At 40.3% G+C, this 26,298-nt stretch overlaps 2 protein-coding genes across 6 annotated transcripts; one reads left to right on the forward strand and one right to left on the reverse strand.

The window, feature by feature from the left end:
- Window positions 1-21: 21 nt before the first annotated feature.
- On the forward strand, window positions 22-21,863 carry LOC114567912 (oxysterol-binding protein-related protein 3). 5 transcript variants are annotated; one of them, XM_028597168.1, is made up of 23 exons: window positions 40-152; window positions 6,587-6,778; window positions 7,165-7,269; window positions 7,815-7,931; window positions 8,799-8,852; window positions 8,941-9,054; window positions 9,233-9,385; window positions 9,528-9,618; window positions 9,792-9,895; window positions 10,167-10,256; window positions 10,383-10,542; window positions 10,694-10,818; window positions 10,934-11,065; window positions 11,598-11,691; window positions 12,751-12,986; window positions 14,173-14,310; window positions 15,889-15,952; window positions 16,406-16,484; window positions 16,630-16,774; window positions 17,848-17,992; window positions 18,171-18,297; window positions 19,591-19,713; window positions 21,064-21,863. In XM_028597168.1, the coding sequence occupies exons 4-23, from the start codon at window positions 7,860-7,862 to the stop codon at window positions 21,158-21,160; spliced, it is 2,343 nt and encodes a 780-aa protein (XP_028452969.1). In that variant the 5' UTR covers window positions 40-152; window positions 6,587-6,778; window positions 7,165-7,269; window positions 7,815-7,859; the 3' UTR covers window positions 21,161-21,863. The 5 variants fall into 5 exon arrangements, with proteins under 5 accessions (XP_028452967.1, XP_028452968.1, XP_028452969.1 ...); XM_028597166.1 differs by lacking the exon at window positions 7,165-7,269 and having other exon boundaries at window positions 22-103; window positions 6,673-6,778; XM_028597167.1 differs by lacking the exon at window positions 7,165-7,269 and having other exon boundaries at window positions 29-103.
- A 1,334-nt stretch (window positions 21,864-23,197) lies between these two features.
- Window positions 23,198-25,986, reverse strand: LOC114568698 (TOG array regulator of axonemal microtubules protein 1-like). Its single transcript, XM_028598335.1, has 7 exons — window positions 25,895-25,986; window positions 24,844-25,408; window positions 24,430-24,742; window positions 24,207-24,312; window positions 23,849-24,087; window positions 23,582-23,740; window positions 23,198-23,432 (listed from the first exon to the last, which is right to left on the reverse strand). The coding sequence occupies exons 1-7, from the start codon at window positions 25,922-25,924 to the stop codon at window positions 23,306-23,308; spliced, it is 1,539 nt and encodes a 512-aa protein (XP_028454136.1). The 5' UTR covers window positions 25,925-25,986; the 3' UTR covers window positions 23,198-23,305.
- Window positions 25,987-26,298: the final 312 nt, after the last annotated feature.

The raw sequence follows: 26,298 nt of genomic DNA on the forward strand, positions 1-26,298 counted from the left end.
TTGGCTCAGTAGAGCGTCAGTCACTCCTGCCCTCTAAGCGGACCCTCCTCCTCGACATAGCTCCCCGGCATTGTAACGAGGAGGAGCAGTAACCCAAAGCCAGGTATGTCTCTACCATCAGGATAGGATGCTGTAACTTTCACCACAGAACCGTAAGCGTTTCCTGTCATTAATACTCATAACCATGTGAAATGATATCTCTGTTTTTGCGGTTATTGTCTAGCTTCCGTTTGAAGAAAGCGGCAGAGTTGACAGCGCTTCTGTCGTGGCTTTAGCTCACTGTTTCAGCGCTGAAGTGAAATATCGCTTTCGATAGAATTATTAATGGACTTTCTCGTGGCATTTAGTGCCTCCGTGTGCCAGTTTGATGTGTCCATACTGTTTGGGTTTTATCGAGGCTGTGTGAGCGCAGGGTTCACGACCACATGGAATATTGGACATTTTGCCTGCGCTGACAAGTTTGAATTGCTGTGTTGGCTGTTGGCAACAGGAACTGAGCAGGGCTGTGAATTTAAATAGGACACCTGTGGTTTGTTGGTTTGTTGCCGTGGAGTCATGACTATAACATTTTAACCAATCCGCATTGGTTGCTGTGCTGACATCACACCCAGCATAAGCAAATTATTATAATTGCATTTAACTTTATTCAGTGTGTTCATATTAAATAAGTAGTGAGGAGGTAGGCTGGTCTGATTTGATGGGAGACATTCATTCAAAGTTGTTGACAGTTTACAGTATGGCAGTGTTTCTGTATTTTAGAAAGTACTGTATTTGTAGCCATAGCCATAGTGTTTTTCACGTAGAATAGGCCTACTGAGGACAGTATGTTTCCTAGGAGGCCACACACACATCCTTAATCAACATACACTTTGCAACAATTTTGATAATAAGTCCTTTCTTCAGCAAAAAAATGCTCAAAAGTGAACATTTGCTAGTTTTCTTAGGCTTCAATGAAATGAAATTATCTTTTGGTAATGGACTATTGGTTGAACAAAACAAACATTTGAATATGTTCACTATTCTCTAAATGTGAATTAGTCTACTATTGATTGCATCCTACTCGCCATTAATTAATTAATGAAATTACCTTTTTTTTTTTACTCCAGGCTTTTGTTGCGCTTGAGTGGCTTTGTTTTTATTATACTGTAAATCAATACTTGGCCTAGCACCTATTATTTCAGACAAGATCACTTTATGCATGAGTGGTGATGGCATCACTATCAATCACCAGTCCATTCACAGACTGCCTGTGGGCACACAATACCAGCCCAGTATACCCAGCCTAGTGTAAACACAACTGTAGCCCTGAAGTTTACTGTTAACAAAAACTGAGGGTGAGGCTGGTTCACAGAGCTGTAATGACGTTATAGAATATGTGAAGATTTTTACATTACAGAAAATAACGGAGAAGGATATAAAATGGGTTTAGTTACAATTCATATGTTCAAAAAGCCATTATACAAACTATTGACAGTTCACTGTCTAATTTGGAAGGCAGAGTTAGAGCTGAAACAATTAGTTGATAAATCAGAAAAATTAATCTGCAACTATTTGGATAATCCATTCTTAGAAGTCATGTTTTGTGCCGGCTTGTTTGTGAGGATCCTGAAAGTGAGGATGTGCTGCTTTTCACTGGTGTATTTTTTTTTTTTTAAAACTGAATAGCTTTTGTATTGTTGACTGGACAAAATAAGACATTTGAAGGAGGGCTGGGCAATATATCGATATTATATCCATATTGTGATATGAGACTAGATATTGTCTTTGATTTTGGATATTGTGATATGACATAAGTGGTGTCTTTTACTGGTTTTAAAGGCTGCATTACAGTAAAGCGATGTACTTTTCTGAACTTACCAGGCTGTTCTAGCTGTTCTATTATTTTCCTTTTTCGTACTTAGACATTATGTCCACATTACTGATGATTATTTATCTAAAATTTAAGTGTAAAGATATTTTGTAAAAGCACCAATTGTCAACCCTAGAATAACGCCGCAATATTGATATTGAGGTATTTGGTCAAGAATATTGTGATATCTGATTTTCTCTATAGCCAAGCCCTAATTTGAAGATGTCTCTGTGAATTTCCGATGTGTCTGACATTTCATAGACCAAGTGATGAATCAGTTAATCACGAATAGAATTGCCAGATTAATTGGTAATAAAGATAATCATTAGTTGCAGTCCCAGAAAGAGTAGAAGTAGTAAGAGGCTGCTCTGCAACGCAACAATCAGGCTTCAAACCCATGTGTTGGCATGTAGCTGCCCTGTTAAAAAGCCCTTGAGCAAGACACAGACTGAATCCCTACTGACTTCAGGGGGTGCTGTTCCAGGCTGGTCCTGCTAAACTTCCATGATCTCAAGCCAACAGAGGATTGTGCCACAGGAATCAATCAAGTCTATCAGTCAGCTGATTACAGTTTAGCCCAAATGTTTATTCTTGCTGTAACATTTCTGGGCGTGAACATCCAGCATGGCCAGTGTGACTCACTGAGTTATCTCTATGTCACTCTCTCCTTTGCACAACACCCACTTAAAAGCCGGTAACTACATACAGAGCATTTCTGCCTTGACTAATACACCAAGTGGCCAATCTGAGAATAGCCCGTCTGTAATCTCTTATGGTTTTATAAGGTTATAGGATGTTGTGCCCTACTTCCAGCCAAGCCGACTGGTCGACTCTGACATGAAATCATGTTTCCGCTGGTAACGGCACAGGTTCTATAAATAGCCCCATGTTTTATGCCCTCAGATTTTTCCATAAAGAACAAACACAAACTGGATATATTCTTGCCTTTGCCTTTTTTTTTTTTTTTTTTTTTGGTATCCATAGCAACCCGTGATTGAGCAGTAACACGAAGTGTCCCTTGTCTCAGCAGGAAAGAGACGGAGAGACATCTTTTGTGATGTGGCTTTTCAAAAATACATTGGTCGAGTATCTATGGGAATGCTGGCTCACAAGCTTGTTCTCTTTTTGTCTCTCTTTGAGTGCACATGAAAATAACGGACTGCCGAATGCCATATTGGGGCTGCTTTTTACCTCTTTGATCACTCACTGATGCCCACATCAGTTTTTCTTTGCCTGCTTACAATAAACGCAGGCACTGTATTACTTTCAGATGAAAAATACAGTTTAAAACGCTCAGTCAGACTGACATCATGTCACGGGTCAGATAAGCTAAGTGCTACTGCCACCAACCAGTGCAAAACCACATCTGTTTCTCTACTTGTTTGTAAAATAAGGGTGTTAATGTATGAAGTAGCCAGATAACATTGCCAGATGTGAGTCTATTTGAAACCCACTCTGTTTGATAATAAGCGGATGATGAACAGCTTTAATGTGAAGAAGCTTTACCGGAAGATTCTGATGCTTCATTGGAGGTAGAGTCACAGATGGGCCATCTGTGAGGACCTTTTTGCAGTCCCACTCAGCCAGTAATGGGGAGGATATAGCCTACAAGGCTTTGGATTGTTGGGTTGACGGCAGTCCTCCTGTTGCAAGAATTTGTATAGGCAGAAAGCAGATGGATTGGCTGCTAAATATTTCTGTGTCTTTGTCATGCCAGGACTCGAAACTCCAGTCTGACAATTCTTCTGGCTTTAGGTTAGTTGTCTTGAGCTCCTGTCATGGAAACTGGTGAACAGCAGGTGAGGCTTAGCTTCATGAAAGCCACAGGGCTTTCTGCACAATATGTGGTGCCGGTAGCTATGGTGTACCTTTTTTAAAGGAGAATTCTGGCCAATTTTTAAGTTAAGCTTGATCGCTATAAATATGCAAACTACAGTCGATAGTGAGAAAAAAAACTTTTGTTTAAATTCACCTGCCCTGTCTCTATCTATAGTTAGTAACTAGCACTTTGTTGGTTACTGGAAATCAGACAAGTAGAAGAAAGGGTTCTCCTCTTGTATGTATTTGGATCTCTGCTTTTGGCTCATGGCGTCTCAAGCAGGTCTGTGCTCACCCTAGAAGCTGGTTTTAACTCCCGTCTTAAAGAATGAAGTTTAGGGGAGAGGTCTTTTCTCATTGTAAGGTAATTATAGGTACTTTTCCCACAGTGCAGTGAAAAAGAAAGTATGCTAGAGGGGGGAAAAAAGAAGAGCATAGCCAAGGTAGATCTATTTACTGTGCACACAGGTTTGTAGTTAGACCACACAGCACTTATGTTATACAACTGTTACCTCATGGTGTCCCATGCAGACCCCACTGTTGTCACACTTTCGTACATGCAGACAAAACTTCTCAGTTCTATCACCTTTAAACCTTTTATTCCCTCATTTGGGCCTTGTGACTCTCTCCCATGTGAATGACCCCTTTCCATCTTAACAGATAATTTACAAGCTGTTGTGCTATTAATGATTGACTCAAATTACGTAAGTCTCAAGGCAAAACCCCAGCACTTCTAGTCTTACAGTGCAGGAGGCTCAGTGGTGTACAATACTACAGTAATCACTCAGTCGAGGTAAGTAGGGCACTCGGTGGGATGTTTGGGGACTAACGTGTGTCTGCTTCAACAGCTCATCTGTGGCAGATAGTGTTCTAGACTAATACACAGCTTTCATACAGGCTTTTAAGTTTGTAAAGTGAAATGTGGCATGTGGTAATGAGGTAGTGACACTCCCAAACTAAATCTGTGCACAGATGCAGTGGCAATTGTTGAGGTTTTACTCAAAGAAAGTGTTTTGCTGCAAACTTTGCTGCTGGGTTGTGTGAAAGGGAAAAGGCTGAGGGATGGAAGGCAGGGCTGAGTGTGTTATATAAAGTGGTGCTTTATGCTGCTGCCCTTACTCACCACCTATTGTGTTTATAATCATGACTGCAGTCTTCCAAGAATTCAGTCGGTGATGGAAATTTACCATCCAGGCCCTGAGCTCCTGCACTACATGCATAATGAGATGAGACGCGGATGTGCAGAAGTTATGTGTGAATACCTGAACTTGATTCTATAAATCTTCAGGTGCAGCTGAAGAAGCCAGGCATGTCACAACCTGAAAAGTGAGAACCGCAGTCACAACGACTTGACAAGCTAGGCTAATTTGACCTCCCCAAGTTTATCATTTGAAGCTTACTCCAAGCCGCTGTCTGTCTTTTTAAGTCTGTGCTCCAGAGGCGTGAAGTAACTGGACCGTCCACTGTGTTTCAGGCTGCTTTTAGACCACTGTTGACCGTAGCTAGCTGTGTGTTATGGTGTGTCTGGGGTATCGAAGCACGGAGCACATTCTTTCCTGTTGATGACTCACGTCCTGGGCATGGTACTGACTGTAAGCGAGGCCTTGGGGAACTGCAGAACACACACACACACACACACACACACACACACACACACACAAACCACCAGACCGTTTGCAGAGGATGTAGTTTGCAGCACGCTTAAAAATCCCAAGTGTTTACACAAATTTGCATGCAAGCACCCACAAAGCACAAAAGCATTCCCTTACTGGGTTGAACCACCAGAAAGGGATGTGCCCTGCTCACATGTACAGCACACACATCCACTTAAACACACCTGAGATTAGTCTTTTGATAATATCAGGCGTGGCATTAAAACACACAGAAGTATAAAATACATTACACGGCAGGTTGGGGCATGAGAGTAATGAGTGTTAGATCACAGTGAGATTGTGTTGTTCCCTGCTCATCCTTTTGGAACCATAAACGTGTACAGTGCATATCTGTAATTATGTCGAGACTTAACGCAAAACTTTTCATACCCGTGTAGAGCAAAACAAACTAGGCCTAATTCTTTTGTTTTTAATAGCGGCAAGTTTTGAATCCTAAATTTGGACAGTAGCATTTTGCAAAACGATAACGACAAATTCTAGAACAAATCGGAGCAAGCTTGACATGGACTCTCTGTGCCACCTGGCAGAGCTTCCAATACCCAACATTTGATCAACACATGAAAGAAAAAATTCACATTTTAAATCTGAAATGCAATTACAGGAGGAGCAATTGTTTGCTGAAACCAGCCACTGGTGAAGCAGCAAGGATCAGGTTCTCAACAGCCGCTTAGTGTTAGAAATAGGTTTTTAGGTATTTTACGTGGTCATTGTTTAGTTGCGTCTTGAGTCATAACTTTTTTTTATTATTTTTCCAATGATAGACTTGTTTGTATGATCCTCTGCACATTCCAATGGGAGTTTTTGCTGTTTTCCTCAAGTTCACATGCTTGTTTACATGTGGGCCTTTGATCCTAAAACATTTCTGGTACCACCACAGCTATAGAAACTGATTTTTAAGATTGATTTGAGTATATGTGTGCACTTAGCTTGAAAGTATCACAGGCCACACAAAGCCAGACATCAGTCAGAATGCATCTGAATTCATGTGGTGCAAGTTGAACCCTGAACTGTGTGTGCGTGAGAGCTCATGATAACGATTTCTGGATATTTGTGTCTGTGGCTTCCTTAAAACAAAATACTTTGGGGATTTCTTCATTCTCAATTAGACTGCTCACAGTTAGTCAGACACACAGTGAGTAAGTGATTCCTCTCTGTTTTTATCTGTCATGTCCTGCACGCTGCTGCTCTCTTTAAAATAACCTTTGTGCTGTTCTGACATCAGTACGTTTTTAACCTTTCTCCGCAGTGCTGACTGTTGTGGCGTGGCCTTCAAAGGTCAGAGTGATGCTCCTGGCGGCTCTGCTGTGATTTCTGTTGCTGCTGTTTCCACAGAAACGAGACAACGGTGGGCAGAAAGCAGTCAAGTCGCAAAAAGATGCCATCGACGTCACCCACTCACAGTGACAGCAGCGGCTCCTCTAAGCACGACAGTAACCAGGTATGTGTGTGTGGTACTTTAATGTACAGTATTGGAGTTTCTGATGTGTTAACAAAATGTGCTCGTAGCCACTGTTACAATTTTAGCATTTGCTCTCAGTTCATATCAAAGCAGGTCAAATATTTGTGTGTGTGTGTACGTGTGTGTGTGTGTGTACGTGTGTGTGTGTGTGTGTGTGTGTGTGTGTGTGTGTGTGTGTGTGTGTGTGTGTGTGTGTGTGTGTGTGTGTGTGTGTGTGTGTGTGTGTGTGTGTGTGTGTCTGTGTGTCTGTGTGTGTGTGTGTGTGTGTGTGTGTGTGTGTGTGTCTGTGTGTGTGTGTGTGTGTGTGTGTGTGTGTGTGTGTGTGTGTGTGTGTGTGTGTGTGTGAAATCGATTCAATTCCTAAGGGCCGTTCTATACAGATGTGTGTGTATATAAAGATGGACAACTTGACAGCTCCCCAAAAGTGAAGCCAAAACATCTCGATCGCCTCCTGGTTGGCTGCAGTATAGGTAATAAATCCCGCCCCCTCAATGTTAGCAGATGGGACCTGTGCCAAACTAAATAGTACAGTGTCTGTCATTTTAGGTTGTTCTTATCACACTGATATTTGTTTAAGTGTATATTCAAGACTGGTTTTAATTTAGTTATTTGATGTTATAAAAACAGGTTGAAACTTCATGATTGACAGTTGTGATTGGCTCGCGATTGGTCGGGCGGGTGTAAGGGCAGGACTAAGATACAGCCCGATTTACTTTACCAATTTTCTGGCTTCACTTTTGTACAGTGGGAGAAAGTGGAGATGTGTCGTCCATCTTTATTTACAGTCTAGAGGCTGTTCCCTGTGAACAAACATTAAAGTCTTCCTAGAAATGCAAACTTAAACAAATGCAGCAAGTGCAATAATGCTGTTTTTACAATAACTGGTATTGTGGTCACAACATTATGCACTGGTATGGTATCTGTGATGATGATATGTGTTCTTATTTGATTGTGTGTTATTCCAAGGGAAATGTCTGTCTAACTCATACACTATTGCTCCTGTGTCTCCCTTCAGGACAGTTGGGAGATTGTAGAGGGGCTCAGGGGGGCTCCCGCCAGCATGCAGGAGCCTGACAGACAGGAGGGCTTTCTGCTCAAGAGGAGGAAGTGGCCCATGAAGGGGTGGCATAAGGTGAGCACCTCACCAGGCCTTTTACAGCCCAAGAAGGCAACAGCATTGGAACATGTCTTTTTATAGAACACCGCTGCTGCCTTTTTGTTGAACCAAAGACTTATTTTCACTCTGAACTTGATTGCTTTTCATACAGAGGGTGTCGGATAGTAAGCCACAGCAGTTTGCACTTATTATTCGCTGTGTTTCTTAAAAGGATAGATTGTGCCTCATGTCCATTTTGGTAAAGAAATACAGCAAGTATGCATTTTTAAGAGCAATACTGTACATGGGTGTTAGTTGTGATTTCTTACCTGATGATACCAGGACTGAAGCAGCAATGTTTTCAGTCCAGCCTAAATGCTATCTTTTAATACCTCAAGCTATTTCCGCATTTCCTCCTCCTCACCATTATAGTCCTCTGTATTTCCTGCTTTCCATTCTTTGTATTCCCAGCTGATTATACTGTAACCCTGACTCATCTTCCTCCCCCTCTTCTGTGTGCATACCTGGAAAGTTCTGCCTTGCAACATGATTGAATAGCCACGTAAACAGCCAATATTTAAACTCACAAGGACGTCTCGAGTACTGTCGAAGTGCTTTATCGGTGCATTCTTTTTTGACTGTAAAACTAAAGTGAGCAAGATGTGCTTGTAAGCTGTTGCTATGTCGTTATCCATACTGCTACTTATTTCCCTGCTGCTGTTGTGAAATTTGAATGGCAGGGTCAAGGGAAAGTGGTGTACAACGGTACAGTGTTTTATTGGCGTTTTTAACTGTTGCATAATCTAGGAGTGCAATAAACTTGTGATTCATGGGTGGTAAGAACTGAAAACTGAGCAGTTTGTGTGAAGAAATATTGACTGAGTTTGATTTCTTCCCACTTAGAGATTCTTTGTGTTGGAGAAAGGCATCTTGAAGTATGCAAAGCGTGGAACTGATGTAGGTACTACCTCAAGAGCACCCTCTGTCTGTCATTCTTGCATTACGACACATAACAGACTTGCTTACAAAAGTGTTGTGTTCACAGCTGAAGAAGGGAAAGCTCCATGGCTGCATTGATGTTGGCCTCTCTGTCATGTCAATCAAGAAAAAAGCCATGTGCATCGACTTGGACACAGAGAATAACATCTATCACTTAAAGGTAACTCCTGGCACCCACTTTAACGTGAGTCAGTGCCATCTCTCATAGATAGAGATCTACGCAAATGCATGAACACCTACATGCTGTCTTTCTTATTTACTCTTTCTGTTTCGTACAAATACACTGACAGCAGCTGTCTCCCAGTTACTGCTCCTAATTTTGACTTTATGGCACCCAGGTGAAGTCTCCGGAGCTGTTTGAGGAGTGGGTGTCAAAGCTGCGTCATCACCGCGTATTTCGGCAGAACGAGATTGCCATGTATCCCCATGAGAGGCACCTCTTCCACCCGCACGCCTCATCCTCCCCCTCCCTCAATGACTCCCTAAGAAAAGTAAGTTGTTCCGTTGGCTCATTTGTAGAAAACATAGTTGTTCCCTTAGATTGGACCCGGTAGGGATGCAGTTACAGTTATGTGAGGTTGCATATGCCTCATCTTCTGTCATCTGTCTCATCCGTCTCTCCCTCTAAAACAGAGGGCTACTCTCACTAAGCAGGCGTCAGTCCACCAGGCTAAGGTCAGTTCTTGGCTCCATTCCTCAGAGGACATGAACAACTGCAGCAAAGGTTGGTTGTTACTTTGTCACAAATTGTCTCTTTGCTTGCTTGTCGCCCTGCCTTGTCAACAGTTCCGTTTTTAAAATGTGTCTCACTGCAGTGAATCTTTCATGTTTCATATTATCTCTCACCATTGCACGCACCCAAACTTTCATCTAATAATAATCTTTCTTTCACGCCAGACTTGGAGGAATGTGAATCGTACCTGCTGGAACTCAACCTGCTGCTGAAGAGCATGGAGGTCCTCCATCGCACATACTCCGCCCCAGCCATTAGTGCACTACAAGTAAGCACAGGCACACTGATTAAGTTCGCTGTCATGCAAAATGTAGAGGTGTTCTTTGACTTTATCAAAGCTATTTGCTGAAATATTCAATGGAAATGCATTTGCGGGTGTAACAGGAAAGTGGCTGATTTTCCAGGGGAGTAAGAACTAAAATACTTACTCATGGAATATATGTAAGACTGATGAAGGGGAATACTTTTTTTCAGGTCAAAACTGAATGTAATTTTGTTTTACTAATCCCTTAATAACTCAGTTTCTTGTGGTACCACAGGCATCTAATTACGACATGCCCAAAAAAGAGAAAAGGCCAAGGAGATGGCGATCCAAAAACAATGGCAAAGAAACCAAAGCCACGCTACAGGTACGCGCAGCTTTTTTCTTTTGAGAATTATTCAGAAACTAAATTACAATTAATCAACGGTCGGGAAATGAAGGTAAAATAATGGCTTACAGTTCTTCAACTTTTTTCTCTGTTTTTGTCCACCAGGTCCCAAGCTGCATCTCCTCCCAATCCCCCCGACTCCACGCCTCCAACCCCAATCTGTCCACCGCTGAGTCAAACACCCAGGAGGTCTGTCCTGAATCCCCGGACTCGCCTACAGACGCGTCCCGTCTACAGGAGGACTTCTGCAGGCTGGCCAACAACAGTGAGTCTCTGCTGGGATGTCTGCTAGTTTGCTCAGGAGATGCATTAACTGTTGATAGAAAATGTTTTGTAAGTGTGTGTGTCTACATGGTAAGATAGTTTCCATGACAACTCTCCACCTGTTTTTCTGTCTGGCATTCGCTTCTCTCCAGTCCACGCCACACTGAAATCAGCCTTTAGTTCCCTAGTGGCAGAAAAAGACAGACTGAGGCACACCATCGACATGCAGGCGCCACAGCCAGCACAGGTTATGGGTTTGAAGAGCGCCTATGCCTCAGTGAGTGTCAAAAACATTGGTTCTGCATGATCACATCACACATGTCACACCACCTATCACCACAGGTCCAGTTTCACTCAACTGACTTTTTTTAAATTTTTTTTATTATCATCAGGAATGTCCAGGTGGCTCCCACTCCTTGGTCCACCAGGTGTCCAATGAGAGCAAAGCTTCTATCCCAGAGTCCATGTCAGAGTTTTTCGATGCTCAGGAGTACCTCCTCTCCTCTTCCTCTTCTGAGAATGAGGTGAGACAATATCTACTACCTTATTCTCTATGTTCAGAGACAAATGCATTGGTCTATCGTCTTAATTGTTTCATCCATCACTATTTCAAGGTGCAAATGACTTGTTTTGTATGTTTTTAAAATAATGTAGAGCAGGAAAAAAAAAAACTATATTATAAACTTTCAGAAGCTGGAACCATTTAAATGTTTAGCATTTTTGCAAGATTGTTTGACCATAATCAATTAACTTACCATTTGTTTCAGCACTACAGTGATCAAACAAATCAAGTTCAAGTCTAATAAAGGGTTAGTTGTGCAGGAAAAGTAATCTATGTCTTATTTTACTCATTGATCCTCCCCGACACAGCTGGTTTTAGCACAACTAACCCCTGCAAGTCACAACAAACATGCTGTACACTGGGTGCACTTTATTTATTTATTTTATTTATTTTTTTCTCCTCTGTTCTGATGACTTTTGGGTTTGTGGGTTTTTGTCCTTGATTCTACGTTCTGGTCGCTCGCTGACCTTTCAACATTGATTTTCTGTCTCCAGGTGTCTGACGATGACTCGTACATCAGTGATGTCAGTGACAGCGTCTCCATGGATACCTACAGCAATGAGGGAGGCAGTGAGAGACACAACTCTGGTACGTGATACAGTAACAAGCTGTGTGTGTGTGTGTGTGTGTGTGAGGACATCAACTCCCTCCACAATGACAAAGACAGAGACAGCGCAGAGAGACCTTATTCTGTCAAAAAGAGGCAGGGCTTGTCTGGTTTAGAGCACTTGGGTGCGACTGTGACTAAACCTCTGTGTGCTTTTGTGCAAGTGTTGACATCAAATACATTCTAAATGTCTGGAATCATTTGAAATGACTCACTTGCTTAGAGAAATGTGTTGAACATGACCACCACCGACTCCCAGACGTGTTTACAAACTCCGTACGATGTTTCCTCCTTCAGTATGTGACAAAGCATCTGTGTAGAGGCATCATTTATTCACTGCTGAAGATGATGTTAGATTTTTACAGCATACACCTTAGCCTTCAGGTAGCTGGTAGGGTTTGAATTACAATGACTGGAGTTGCAAATAGAAAGCTTGGTTTTCATCTGGTTTAGATCCAGAGAGATATGGAGAGTATGATTAGAGCTTGTGAAGAGAAAGGGGTAAATGAAAATGTCAAGCTATTGGTTGTTTAATCTCTTCAGTATTTGTCTTTTATCTAGATTTGTTTCTGAAGGCTTATGCCAGTATGATGAGTATTTTTGTATTAGCGCTGAAATATTTATGTCAATATTTTGTTTTGTATAATTGATTTCGACCATTTTCATTCCCAGAAAATATCCAAGGAACACACCCATTCAGTCAAACTGAAAAATCTCCCAGAATTTCCTTTCTTTGCCTCTCAAACAGCATTTAGACAATGATGGGACACCACCATGCTCCATTTTAAACAGGTGTACTGCAGCGTGTTCACATTGGGGGAAACAAGTTTCAATGCCACACTTAAAATGCCACCTCTGAAGTTACAACATACCCTCATCTCCATCAAATCGGCTTTGAACAGTAGAGATTTTACAACATCTGGTTTAAACAATGCGCACACTCAAGTAACTCCCTCTCTCCCATTTCAGCTCTCAGACACGCTACTTGTCTCCGCTGTTAAAAATCTCACCAGTCTTCTTTCCACATTTCTCCCCTCTAGTTAGCAGCGTGGCGACCCTGGCTCATCGGCGCTCCGTGTTGCCCTCTACCAGCCCCACCAGCAGCGTGAGCCTGTGGAACATCCTGAGGAACAACATCGGCAAGGACCTGTCCAAGGTGGCCATGCCAGTGCAGCTCAATGAGCCACTCAACACCCTGCAGAGGCTGTGTGAGGAGCTGGAGTACAGTGAGCTGCTGGACACCGCCAACCAGACCCATGACCCTTACCAGCGCATGGTGAGAGGGAAAAAACACTCTTGATGATATTGCATGTACAAACCTGCAAGATCTAGATAGAGCCATGTAAGAATGTACAAACAGTTAAAGGTCCCATGGCATGAAAATTTCACTTTTATGAGGTTTTTTAACATTAATATGCGTTCCCCCAGCCTGCCTATGGTCCCCCAGTGGCTAGAAATGATGATAGGTGTAAACCGAGCCCTGGGTATCCTGCTCTGTCTTTGAGAAAATGAAAGCTCAGATGGGCCGATCTGGAATCTTGCTCCACCCATGAGAGAGAGACATCATGGCTTTCAAACGAGCAAAGTGGCAGTTGGTCAAGGCCACACCCCCACCCTCCACCTTGCCCCCCCTCCTCCCCTCCTCGATAGCTACAGACACAGAAATGGCACATACTAAGGAAAGCTCATTGTGGGACTGGCTCTAGTGGCTGTAATTCTGCACCAAGGCTGAATTTTGGGAAACCAACAGATACAGTATTAGGGGACCACTAAGGCCTATATAAAAGCATCCAAAGAGCACCATGTCATGGGACCTTTAAGAGAGGGTCTAATGTACTCTAATGAGTTATTTGTACACCTACACACATGCACAAAGCAGTCTCACATGAACATTGGCACACATGTACTTTTGGAAGTTACATGCTTTTAATAAATGATTTTAGTTTCTGATGTACATGTGTTAACTAAAGGTGAGAAACCGAGATGAACAAATGGAAAGATGACCATCAAAGTAGCTGTAGCAAAATATAGATAAGAAATGTGTTTCAAGCTTAGTGCTGTTCCTCAGGAAGATTTTTAAAAGCTACTCTGATGTTCGTCTTTTGCTCTGTGCGCGATTCTGTTAGAGGCTTTAATAAATATTTTATTTTTGCAAGCAAGACGCTTTCAATTGTCTTTTTTTTTTTTTTTTTTTTTTTTTCTTCCTTAGGAGGGTTTGGAAGACTTTTTTTCTTTTTCTTTTTTTTTAGTTGAGGCACACTTATACAGTACCTAAATGTTTTTCTACCTAAAATTATGTAATGTATGAATATACTCCCACACACACTGTTTATATGTCCATACAGTAGTCTCATGTAAACAAAGTTGGTGGTGTCACACACATACATTGTACACACAGACATGTTCACAACCTCATGGTGACAAATGTGCCAGTAATTCATCCCCTCTGATTTTCTGTGCAGGTGTATGTCGCTACATTTGCAATATCTGCGTATGCATCCACCTACCATCGAGCAGGAAGTAAACCCTTTAACCCTGTCCTGGGAGAGACCTACGAGTGTGACAGACCTGATAAAAGCTTCAAGTTCATAGCTGAACAGGTAAAGGTTACATCATAACACGCACATGATTCACTGCATGATAATACACACACACACAATATACATATGATGTGTGTGCTACATTTAGCATTTTTAAGCATCAAAATGTAATTGTCAAATTAATTGTCACATAGTGGTTATGTTATCTCATGTCAGAGGCAGTGGTGGAATGTAACTAAGTACATGTACTCAATTACTGTACTTAAGTACAAATTTGAGGTACTTGTACAGAGAGAAATATTGTACTTTTTACTACACTAATTTGACCACTTTAGTTACTTTACAAATGAAGAATTTTGCACACAAAACACATGTAGTTTATAAAATATGCAGTTTTATTATAAGGCAAGGCAAGGCAGCTTTATTTATATAGCACATTTCAGCAACAGGGCAATTCAAAGTGCTTTACATAAAACATTAAAGAGCATTTAGAAAACAATTAAACAATTTTTAAAAGCATTAAAAGACAAGAATACAATTTACAGTGCAGTATAACAATTTAAAGAACTGAGAAATAAAATATGTGAATAAAGAGCAGTTAAACATATAAAAGCAGATGAAATAGGTTATTTAAAGAAAAGCAACATCAAAAAGATAGGTCTTCAGCTTTGATTTAAAAGAACTGAGAGTTGCAGCGGACCTGCAGTTTTCTGGGAGTTTTGTTCCAGATATGTGGAGCATAAAAACTGAACGCTGCTTCCCCCTCTTTAGTTCTGACTCTGGGAACAACAAGTAGACCTGTCCCAGACGACCTGAGAGGTCTGGATGGGTCATAGTGTAGTAGCAGATCAGAAATGTATTTTGGCCCTAAACCGTTTAGTGATTTATAAACCATCAAAAGTATTTTGAAATCAATTCTTTGAGGCACTGGAAGCCAGTGTAGAGACTTCAGAATTGGAGTGATGTGATCCACTTTAAATTAAACTACCCAACAATATACAGGCCTACTAGTCCAGCTGAAATGATTAGACCATTAAACACTTACTGTAGTTGATTGACTGTTTGGGTCGTTTCTAGTTTCTAACGTGAGGAATTTTCTGGGTTGAGTACTTTTAATACTTTAAGTAAATTTTTCTAATGATACTTACATACTTTTACTTAAGTAACATTTTCAATAGGACTTTAAATTGTAAAAGAGTATTTTTACCTTGTGCTATTAGTACTTTTACTGAAGTAAAGGATCTGAATACTTGTTCCACAACTGGTCAGATGTATTAGTGAAGGTATTGGGCACTGGAAGAACAGTGCCCTCTTTCTGTTCTACGCTTGAAAGCAATTCACAAGACTTGTCACAAACTCCAATCCAGTAGCAAACCATATAAAGCAGCAAAGTTGTGCACTGACCTGCCATTCGTCTCTCTGGTGGGCTGGTTTGTCTACTGTAATTATACTGATCTCTCAAAATAAATGTAGTAATGGTTTATAGCTGGCACAAAAAAAAGTTAGAGGTTTCACCTTTCCCACCTTTTTGTTTTTGACTCATACACGATACAACTTCCTGATCTGCAGTGTCCACTGTGTAAAGCTTATGATAAAGTGCGTTTATCTCATCTCACATCTCTTATCTTCATTTCCCAGGTGAGTCATCACCCACCTGTGTCAGCATGTCACTCTGATTCAAGGAACTTCACCTTTTGGCAAGGTTAGCAGGAGAGAGCATGTTTGGAATAAATGTCTCATTTCTGTCTGGGCCACACATTTTGTTTCTGAGTGTTTGACTCTTGCTGTAGGTTATATTTAAAGCGAGAATTGTTGTTATGGAAGATTAGGTAACCTCATGTTGCCTCGTGATTACTGTAACTTTCCATCGCATGATAATGAAGTGATTGATACCTACATACTCTGTGCAGATTATACTAATATGACCTTATTTGGAGACACTTTTAAACTTAAAAAAAACAAAGAAGCTGCTGACGGCTGCTGTGTTTGCATTTCCCTTTGTGCACATGAATAAAGAAGCTGATTTATAAAAAGACGCTCTTTTACTGAGGAGACTAGATAAAGCCTTGAAGATTTAAATTAAGACAATATGGTAATTTTCATTGTCACAAGCACTCACCTGTTATTTTGCGATCTGTTTTTTTGTTTTTTTTAGATGTCCGATGGAAAAATAAATTCTGGGGCAAATCCATGGAAATTGTTCCCATGGGAACTACCCATGTCACACTACCTGCGTAAGTCCTTTACTTATTGTGTGTGGGTGTGTGTTTGCATGTGCATGAGTATCCACGTCATTGCGCACAGTATAGGCTGCAAGTGTAAGTACTTTGGAATGAAACAACATGCATATTAAGTACCTTATGTCTGTGATTTCTCCAGGTTTGGGGACCACTACGAATGGAACAAAGTGACGTCCTGCATCCATAACATCCTGAGCGGCCAGCGCTGGATCGAACACTACGGCGAGATGTTCATCAAAAATATCAACAGTGATGCCTGCCAGTGTAAAATCACATTTGTCAAGGTGAGGAAACACAGATTTTAAAACCACTGTTCCAACTGCGAATGACAGAAGCTGATCTTTATTCCACAATTGATTTTTGAGGGTGAAGAAGTTGGGTAAAACTTGTTTTCATGTCTTAACAATGCAGAATGGGCAGCATGGTGGCCCAATGGCTAGCACTGTGGCCTCACAGCAAGAAGGTTCTAGGTTCAAATCCAGGTCGTTCCGGGCCTTTGTGTGGAGTTTGTATTTCCTCCCCATGTTTGCGTGAGTTTCCTCCGGGTGCTCCGGTTTCCCCCACCATCAAAAACATGTACTAGGTGCCCTTGATCAAGGCACTGGCTCAGATCTGCAGTTGGTCCCCGGGTGCTGTAAATGGCTGCCCACTGCTCACTTGAGGGATAGGTTAAATGCAGAAAATGAATTTCACTACATGTATGTTTATGGACAATAAAGTACCTTTTACCTTTTTTGGAACTAATGTTTTAGTCCCTGTGGGATGTGATTTGCACTCCAGAACATTTCATGTGTCGTTCAATTGTCGTTCAATTGTTCTATTTGTACTTAACAAACTGTTCTCACCTGTATGTATGTTATGTATGTTATGTATGTTATGTATGTTATGTATGTATGTATGTATGCATGTCTGTATTGGTTTGTCACATTCACATGAACCTCTGTCAGACCCTTGTAATCATTACAGTTGCCTGCCTGGCTTTTAGCACCTGATTTAACAGTTGCTATCCTCTGAACAAACATGTCAAATCATGCCCCTCTCTAAAGAAAAGATTACTGCAGATTTCTTTAATGTGGTGCTTCCAACTCAATGTTTTACTTTCAGTATGCCGTATCAGCAATACTGTCAAGGCAAACGGCACCATCTTCTGGACACAGATAGGAACAGAATTTTCAAACCATGAGCATGGAAAATTACGCAGCAAGAATATTCCCTTTTAAGCACTGATATATAAATCATACATTATTTATCATGAGTGTTAAATTTGATACTTAGGACGTCTGCTCTCATTTTGTGTAATATACTTCTTCCATCTAACACATACAAACAATTTTCCTCTTCCTTTTTTTTTTGGTAGGCCAGATCATGGAGCTCTACAGTGAACGAGATAGAGGGAGTGGTTACAGATTCCAAAGGAAAAGTTGTACACTCCATCTTTGGAAAATGGCATGAGTCGGTTTTTCAAGGAGACCCACCTTCTGCCACGTGTATCTGGAGAGCAAGTGAGTGATTGGTCCCTGGGAATGTTGGTTATACAGATTTTACAACACGGCACTCAAAGAACAAAACTGAGATTGACGTAACAGCTGTTAATTTGTGTGTGTGTGTGTGTGTGTGTGTGTGTGTGTGTGTGTGTGTGTGTGTGTGTGTGTGTGTGTGTGTGTGTGTGTGTGTGTGTAGACCCCATGCCAGTGGACCACGACCAGTACTATGGCTTCACCCAGTTGGCGGTAGAGTTAAATGAGCTGGACTCCACCCTGAGACCTCTGCTGCCCCCCACAGACACACGCTTCAGGCCGGACCAGAGGTTGGCACTCTCTATCTGTCTGTTGCGTTGCTTTCTATTAGTCTGTCCACAGACATCATCTCTACCCATTTTAGAAACTTGATATTTTATTACTTTTTTGTACTCTTTAACCATATGTTCTAATCTAATGGGTTGTACAGATAACCCTGTAGTCTAAATTAATTTAAAGACTATTTGGCCTAAAATGTTTTTACAAACGTGATGTTGTGGGCCAAGTCTGGTAGAGCTCATGTGGTGTGAAGCAGTTAATGCCTGAAATATAAACGTAACCATGACAACAGACTATGGGAGTTTAGATCCAGGGGAATGAAGTCACAAGAATAATTGTTGACTCATGTAGAGGTTCTAATTTAGTAAGATGTTGAACTCCAACAAATAAATTCTCACATTTGGTGGATGAATAATAATAACAAAAAGGTTTATTAAATGGCAACATGCCCAAATTAGTCAATACAAGTAATAGTTTTGTATTTTATGTTATACTCTTTTTTTATGTTTATTTTATGTTTTTTTTTTTTTTTTATTGTGATATGGATCCCCCTAATAAATATATATATATATATATATATATATATATATATATATATATATATATATATATATATATATATATATATATATATTAGTTGTCACTAGAAAATGGTTTTACAATGTAAATGCCTTTTTCACAGAACACAGACATGACATGTGACAGTAGGAGAAGCACAGGTGTAAATAATAAAATGATGATGATGGCTGACTTCCATGTCATCGCTTCAGTTTCAGGGCCCTGGTATTGAGCATGCTGGCTTACTGTCACTCGCCATTTATGTTAGAAATAATTTCCTTTCACTTTTTTTAATTCAACAAGTAAAAAATGTGTTGTATTTCAGCAGCATAAATGCAGAACTGAGTACACTTTTTAATATTGGTTTATTCATCGCAAGTAATATCGTTATCACGATATTTAACAACATTATTGCATATTTTCCTCATATCGAGCAGCCATAGTTGTCACTAACACTTTTGTCTTTCCCACTATGGAAGTCAAATGTCTGCTGTGAAAAAGGTCTATCTGCAGCTTCTGTACCAAGGTATTATACTCAAATCTTAAGTAGGAACTTTCAGTAGATATATTAGCACAGGAACTGTATCGGCTGCAACTACCACAGCTAACGTCTACCCAGAGGGAGGGAACACCAGAATGTTCCTGTTTGTGTAGGAATCAGTGGGATGAATGGCAGTGGCGATCTAGTAGGACCAAATTTCTACTGTTTCCTATCCTGACTCACTCTCTTTGTGTTCTTTCTCCAGGCTGTTGGAGGAGGGGAACACAGAAGGAGCAGAGGAGCAGAAACAGAGGATAGAGCAACTCCAGAGAGAGAGGAGGAAAGTGCTGCAGGACAACAGCATGACACACCAGCCACGCTTTTTCAAGTATGCTGCTGATTTCTTTTTTCAAACAAATTGTTCTATCGCACATGATCAGAGATCACCTCCATAGCAGCCACTGTGTCTTATGTGGTATAAATGTCTGTGGCTGTCACAGTCTGCAGACTTGTGATGAACATACCGGGTTGTTAAGATAACCGTTCATGACTAAAAAAGTAATTCTCTCTAATGTGATTGTCAATTACATCACATCCATTCCAGAAGTGATATGCGACTCATCACTTCTCGCATGCTCTATTAAGTAATAACTTCTAGTTAAACCTAGAAAATTCAAAATACAGTCCTCCCTTATATTCCCAGATGTTTTAAAAATGTTTTAAAAATGTTTTAAAAATAGCTCAAAGGGATACAGTACTTTGCCTATTTTAAACCAGCTCTGTGTCATCTTTGTGTGGGCAGTGTGTTTAGGTGAACAGCGTTTGGCTTCCCTCCGTGGCACTAGTGCACGGATCTCCGGGCAGGTAAACGATGCTCAGCAGACCTGCCATGACACTGAGCTGGATTTAAATCAGCAAAATATCTCTTCAATAAAAAATGTTATACACAAAGATAAGAAACGTTTCTGACATACACTATCTGTTATTACTACTATTATTATTACAACTTATTCTGTTATTTTTTATTTTTATAAAACTTTTTGTATATTTTTCCTATTTCTATTTAATGTGAATTTGTGTTATTTCGATTAGGCATGGGCCGGTTACCTTTTTTAAGGTATACCGCGTTGAAAAAGTCATGGTTTCAAAACCACTAACATTTTCTAAAGTATGAGCTGTTTTTTGAGTGATGAGTGGTCAAGGAGAGAAACTGCAGTTTATTAATCTATCTCCCTATCAGTGTGCAGTGTTTTTTTTAAAGTAAAATGCACTGTGTTCAATGGGGAAAAGTTTTTTTACCCAGACATTTAAAAAATATATATATATATATTTTAAAGCTGTAATTGTAATACCGTGATATTTTTGCTGAAGGTTATCATACCGTCAGAATCGTATACCGGCCCAGGCCTAATTCAGATCTGTGTGAATTTTTCTTTTGAGCAGCTGTAACGAGGGAATTTCTCCAGTGTGGGATAATAAAATCTATCTTATTTTATCGTATCTGATCTCGGCTGTGTATATATATATATATATATATATATATATATATATATATATATATATACACACACATATACACACAGTTTTAAGACGGTTTAATTTAATATTATTATCTAACGTTATTCTGGAAACTGATGTGATAATTTAATACCCTGAACATTTGACCAGTGTCACTTTGTTTAAATATGATAATCATTCAAGTGAATCAATCGTTGAGTGATTTGTGTTGTGTCGGCAGGAAGTCTAACGATGACACGTGGGTGAGCAACAACACATACTGGGAGCTGCGCAGAGACCCTGGCTTCAGTAAAATGGACTTCCCTGTTTTGTGGTGATCTCCGGATTTAATCAAACCTCTCCATTACAACTTAGAGGGAAGTATAAAACTGAACTGAGACCAGCCTCCAAGTGTCCTGACCTGGTTGACATGAATGGCTCCATGTCATTGTAACCCAAACCTATATGGACTTCCTGATTCCTCTTTCAGGACTCAGCAGAGCCTGTAGAACGTCTGTTGGTTTTGTTTCTCTTGTTTATTACCTTTCTCCTCTAAGGTTACATTTTTCTCCTCATTATCATAACTGTAATTGACACCATGTCAGTATAGACTATAGATCCATATCATTATGTTCATCTCAGCATTTACCAAAGTGCCTTTTTATTGCAGTGCCTCACTTAATCAACTGCTGTAGCAGTTATGCAAAAACACTTTTATTCAGAGACTTTAAAAAAAAAAACAGATGGTAAATGTGGACTTCACTGAAGAGAAAAGCATACTGGTTGGAAGTGAACTCAAAACCTGCTCAATTATTTCTCCATCCAGTCAGCATCACAACCCAAGGATTGTTTTATTCAACTAGAAGCTGATCAGAGATCCGAATTATAAATGAGGGACTTAAGCCTTTTTTCAGTACGCTGCCTTGTTATAATGAGTCATGACTATCATAGGAGTGTGGATAATGTTTATCAGTTAGGAAAACGGCAATAATACTCCATATTCAAAGAAGATAATAAACTGTACTATGGATGGACAAGTTATGGTGTGTCACTCTTTTTTTGTTTTTATGTGTAACAAGATGAGCACCAATTTACAGTATTTCTTTTTTTGCTGTCTGCCATAAATAAGTATGTGTCTAATGCTCCTCAAAAAGTGTCCCTCTTCTGAGACAGTGTCTTTAATGACATTTTCAATAAAAGAAAAGCAATAACATGCACAATAGTGTAACCGAAGGCCATGTCATTGTAACCGTTAATAGTAATGACAATATTATTATTAGTAGAAGTAATAGTGACAATAAACAACACAAATAGAGAAAAACAGAAACAAAAAACCCTGGGATTCCAGTCAGTGTTGTATAGGGTTTAAATTTTATTTCTGGGGACTTTTCCCCTCCATAAAAAATAAGTTATCATGCTTCCTAATTTTTTTAAAGAATTTACTTGGGATCGGTAAAGGAAGAGTTTGGTACAGGCAGAGGAACCTGGGTAGCAGATTCACCTTTATGCAGTTGACACATCCTATCAAATTACATGGGACACTGCTTAATGTGGGACACTTAGGTTTAGTGTTTGTAGGTCCTGTAAACACATGGAAGCCAGTGAAACTATTGCTTAGCCAAAGTTGCAGTATATGAGGGTGCAGCAATCGTCAACAGGAAGCACCTTGTGTGTCCCGCTTTAGAAAATGTGGTTTCGAAAAATGGAACAGTATGATTAGTCAGTCAAAAGGGTCAAATATGGTTATTGACAGGTTGTTTGTGTTATTATGAAATATAAGAATGAGATGTTTGGGTGATGGTGGTTTGAGTGTGTGTGTGAGAGAGTGAGAGAGGGAGAGAGAGACAGTGAGTGTAGGTGTCTTAAAATGAAAAAATAGCTCTGAATTTAAAAACTCAGTAGAAAACCAATAAGCCTTTCCACTTATATATATATATATATATATATATATATGTACTTTCAACAAGATACCTCAACTGGACACCATGTTTCTCCATCCATAACCAAGATGATGTTCAATTTTTCATTATTTAATGTATATGACTTCTATTCTTTCTTTTGTGAATGTGTTTTCTGCATGCTCTCTTTTGATTTGATTAGGGAACATCCTGGGGTTTTTAAAATGGTATTGGATGTGGATTTAATGTATAGCTTCATATCGCAATATGTCACAGATGCTTCAACCTGGCCATCGCATTTTCTACCTCTCGAGTTGTAAGAGTATCATGTTCAGCCGTCTTGGCTATCAACTGATCAAGAATGCGTTGTGATTGCTTGTTTATATGTTTCTCTTGATTTGCCTTTTTATATTTTGTTTAGGTACAGAGTTACTTGCAGCAAATTGAATTCAAGCAGTTGCATTGTTTTATGTTTATTTTGTGTTGAGATGTCTAATGCCTTTCTAATACATTTATTTTATGCTGTTCTTTGGATAACTAAAAGGCTGAGGCTACGTCCAGTTATTCCAAGGAACGTGCATGCTTCTACTGCCTCATCTTTTTCAAGATCTTCTCCAAGTGATGTCTGTCTTTCACTGGGATGATCCTATCCCACTGGACCGTGAACTCCTTCTGGTGGGCGAGTCCTTTGAGCATCTTCTGTCCGTAGTGCCTGTGCAGGATACATTTCACATTTAGCGGTTTTGTGTATAAGCACAATGCCCAGAAGGCTATGAGATTCTGACTGAAGACTGACAAATCTAACTGAATTATTCACAGGAACCACAAACTATAAGACCATGCAAGACTTGCTAACCCCACCTGACTTCTGGTGCAGGATCCACCGCCATCTTACTGACCGCAACAAGGAAACGCTCTGTGAAGATCTTCCCTGCTGTCAAGAGCTGATCCTCTCCAACGATGTCCGCCAGCTGGTGGAGGTGCTCGGCTGTGCTACCCCTCACTGCAGCACAGCGGTGGCTGAAGAAGGGACAAAAACCGGAGAGTGTCGATTATGATTCACTTCATTTACTTTAAATGCTGCTGCTACGCTTCCTACTAAATTCTGATCACATCCTCTCCTCTTACCTCAACCCTATGTTGAGGAGAACATTTATTATTCTACCAGGGCTGCAGCCCTCCACCAGCGCATCCAGGGCGAGGTTGGCCTGCTGGTGAATGAAGGAGTTGGTTGTCTGTGCCAGCTTCAGCAGCAGGACGCGGCCTGTCCACTCTGCCTCAGTGTCCATGGCCCTCCCCAGGTGGGCATGGAGCTCTGCTACGGTGCCCATTGCAGCACCGGTCACAGCAGAGCGCGGGTTATTCACCTAGATAGTAAATAAGAACATCAGTCAGTACTCCTGTGTACACAGTACAGGTACATGCACAAGTAGGCAAAGGAGAACTGCATGCAACAGAGAAACAAAGAGGAAAATGTCTGCAATACCGCTTCTGTGAGGACCAGGCAGACTTCATGCAGTTTGGTCTGCAGGTATTCTGGATGGTGTCGTGCCAGAACTCGAACAGATTTCAATCCATGCAGTTTTTCCTGCCTGTGTTTTGATGACAACTGTGATAACCATTGTTTTATAAGCAACAGCAGGATGTCGTGTCCCTGCTTGTTATGCTGTTTAAAATCGATCTTTACTTCTGTAATGTGGATGTCCTACCAGTTATCTGAGGTCAGCTGCGTGAAGCAGAGGGACAGGCTCTTTGCAGGGTTGACCAAAGGCTGGAGGTCTTCCTGACCTGCTACAGCCTTTGGGTTGCATTTTGTCCCACGGCGAGGTCCTTTTCTGTTGGGCGGGGCATCTTCTGAAGGTGGTGCTGGAACCTTGGGTGCCACCATTGGCGTCCTACTGGGGGCTGTTGGTAGTTCAGGTGAAGGACGGTGGCGGAGCATGAATTTCTCTAGTGTCTCCGTAAGTCTCTCTAGTGTCGTCTGTGATGACTGGAGCTTGCATCCATTAGCCACCTCCTTGCCTGTTCAGATTAACGGCAAAAATAGTCATGAATACTCAATCTTTACCTATTTCTATTCAAGTTCCCATAAAGAAAGTCATCACTCAACAGAATTTACATACCTGCTCCACCAAATTTCATGGCAATCACTGGGAGACGAGACGGTCTCCTGGTTGCTCTGGGAGGAGGGGGAGGAGGAGGAGGAAAAGGAGTAGGGGTGAACAGGCTGGTGTGTGAAATGGCCCTCAGCTCAGTGGGAGTGTGCATGTTCACAGATCTGAAGGAAGAGTCTCTACTTGGGCTCCTGTTTGCAGCTGTCCCCCCAGCCATCTTCCTGCCCAGACGCAGCTTCTTCTCATAGAAAGGCTCCTCTTCTACCAACGCCTGGTTGGCCCTGGACGTACGAACCCTTTTGTCGTTGTTTAAAATGGGCCTAGGTCGTCTCCCTCGCAGAGAGGATCCAGGGCTTCTTGTGGGAGACGCTGGAGGCTGAGGTGAGAGGAGGGTGTCCTGCTGGATGGGAAATCCCATTCTCTTCAGAACCGCATCAAGTAAGGATTTCCGTGAAGAATACAGTCTCTCTGCACGTTGAATGACTGCAAAAAACTCAGCCCTTTGAGCTCTCTCAATGTCCAGGATCCTGGACTGGCTGCTGGAGCCACGGTTTCTTCTGTGGCTCTCTGATGGCTGTAAAAAAAAAAATAATATACAGTACATGGTGTATATATATATATATATATATATATATATATATATATATATATATATATATATATATATATATATATATATATATATATATATATATATATATATATATATATATATATATATATATATATATATATATATATATATATATATATATATATATATATATATATATATATATGTATATATATACATATATATATATATATATATATATATATACATATATATGTGATGATACAGAATAATTAAATTAATCTATATAAATCTGAATAATTGAGTTAAAAACAAATAAATAATATATATTATTTATTTGTTTTTAACTCAATTATTCATTGTTATTCATATTCTTAATTCTTGGACTTAATTGACACATTTTTAGACATAGTTTGATTTGAAAATGTCTGCACTATTTATTTCTCGATCAACCTATCTATATTGCAACAGAAGGAAGTTACTTACATTACTGACTTCATTGTAGTTCAGCCTCATCTTACAACGTTGCAGGAAGGCCTTCAATGTCTCGCAATACCTGTGGGTATGGGAAAAATGTTCTGTATCATCACAAAATCTATCACTGACTGGATCTGAATTCTCCAATTCCTACATGAACATGTTCTAAGTGATTTCACTCTAGAACCATGGAACATCCAGATGGATTCCATATGCAAATTAGATATTTTGTAAAGATGACATTTGTTTTTTTGATATTAAAGGATTCCAAAGCATTGCTGATGATCAAAAAAGACCACAATTTGACAATCATGATATATTTTTACTCTTGGCACAGATTTACTCATTTATCTACGTATATTCTATATTTTCCCCAAGCAACATTTTCATTTTTGGGATTTCTTTTAGCATTT

Source organism: Perca flavescens, chromosome 14, assembly GCF_004354835.1.
Source record: "Perca flavescens isolate YP-PL-M2 chromosome 14, PFLA_1.0, whole genome shotgun sequence".
NCBI classification, from domain to species: domain Eukaryota; kingdom Metazoa; phylum Chordata; class Actinopteri; order Perciformes; family Percidae; genus Perca; species Perca flavescens.

Coding starts and splice junctions, on each gene's coding strand:
- LOC114567912 (XM_028597166.1), top strand. CDS start 6,716: ATGCCATCGACGTCACCCACTCACAGTGACAGCAGCGGCTCCTCTAAG. Junction 8,853..8,940: donor ATGCAAAGCGTGGAACTGAT/GTAGGTACTACC, acceptor TTGTGTTCACAG/CTGAAGAAGGGAAAGCTCCA. Junction 19,714..21,063: donor CACCAGCCACGCTTTTTCAA/GTATGCTGCTGA, acceptor TTGTGTCGGCAG/GAAGTCTAACGATGACACGT.
- LOC114568698 (XM_028598335.1), bottom strand. CDS start 25,924: ATGAGGCTGAACTACAATGAAGTCAGTAAT. Junction 25,409..25,894: donor ACTACAATGAAGTCAGTAAT/GTAAGTAACTTC, acceptor TTTTTTTTACAG/CCATCAGAGAGCCACAGAAG. Junction 24,088..24,206: donor GCCTGGTCCTCACAGAAGCG/GTATTGCAGACA, acceptor TTTACTATCTAG/GTGAATAACCCGCGCTCTGC.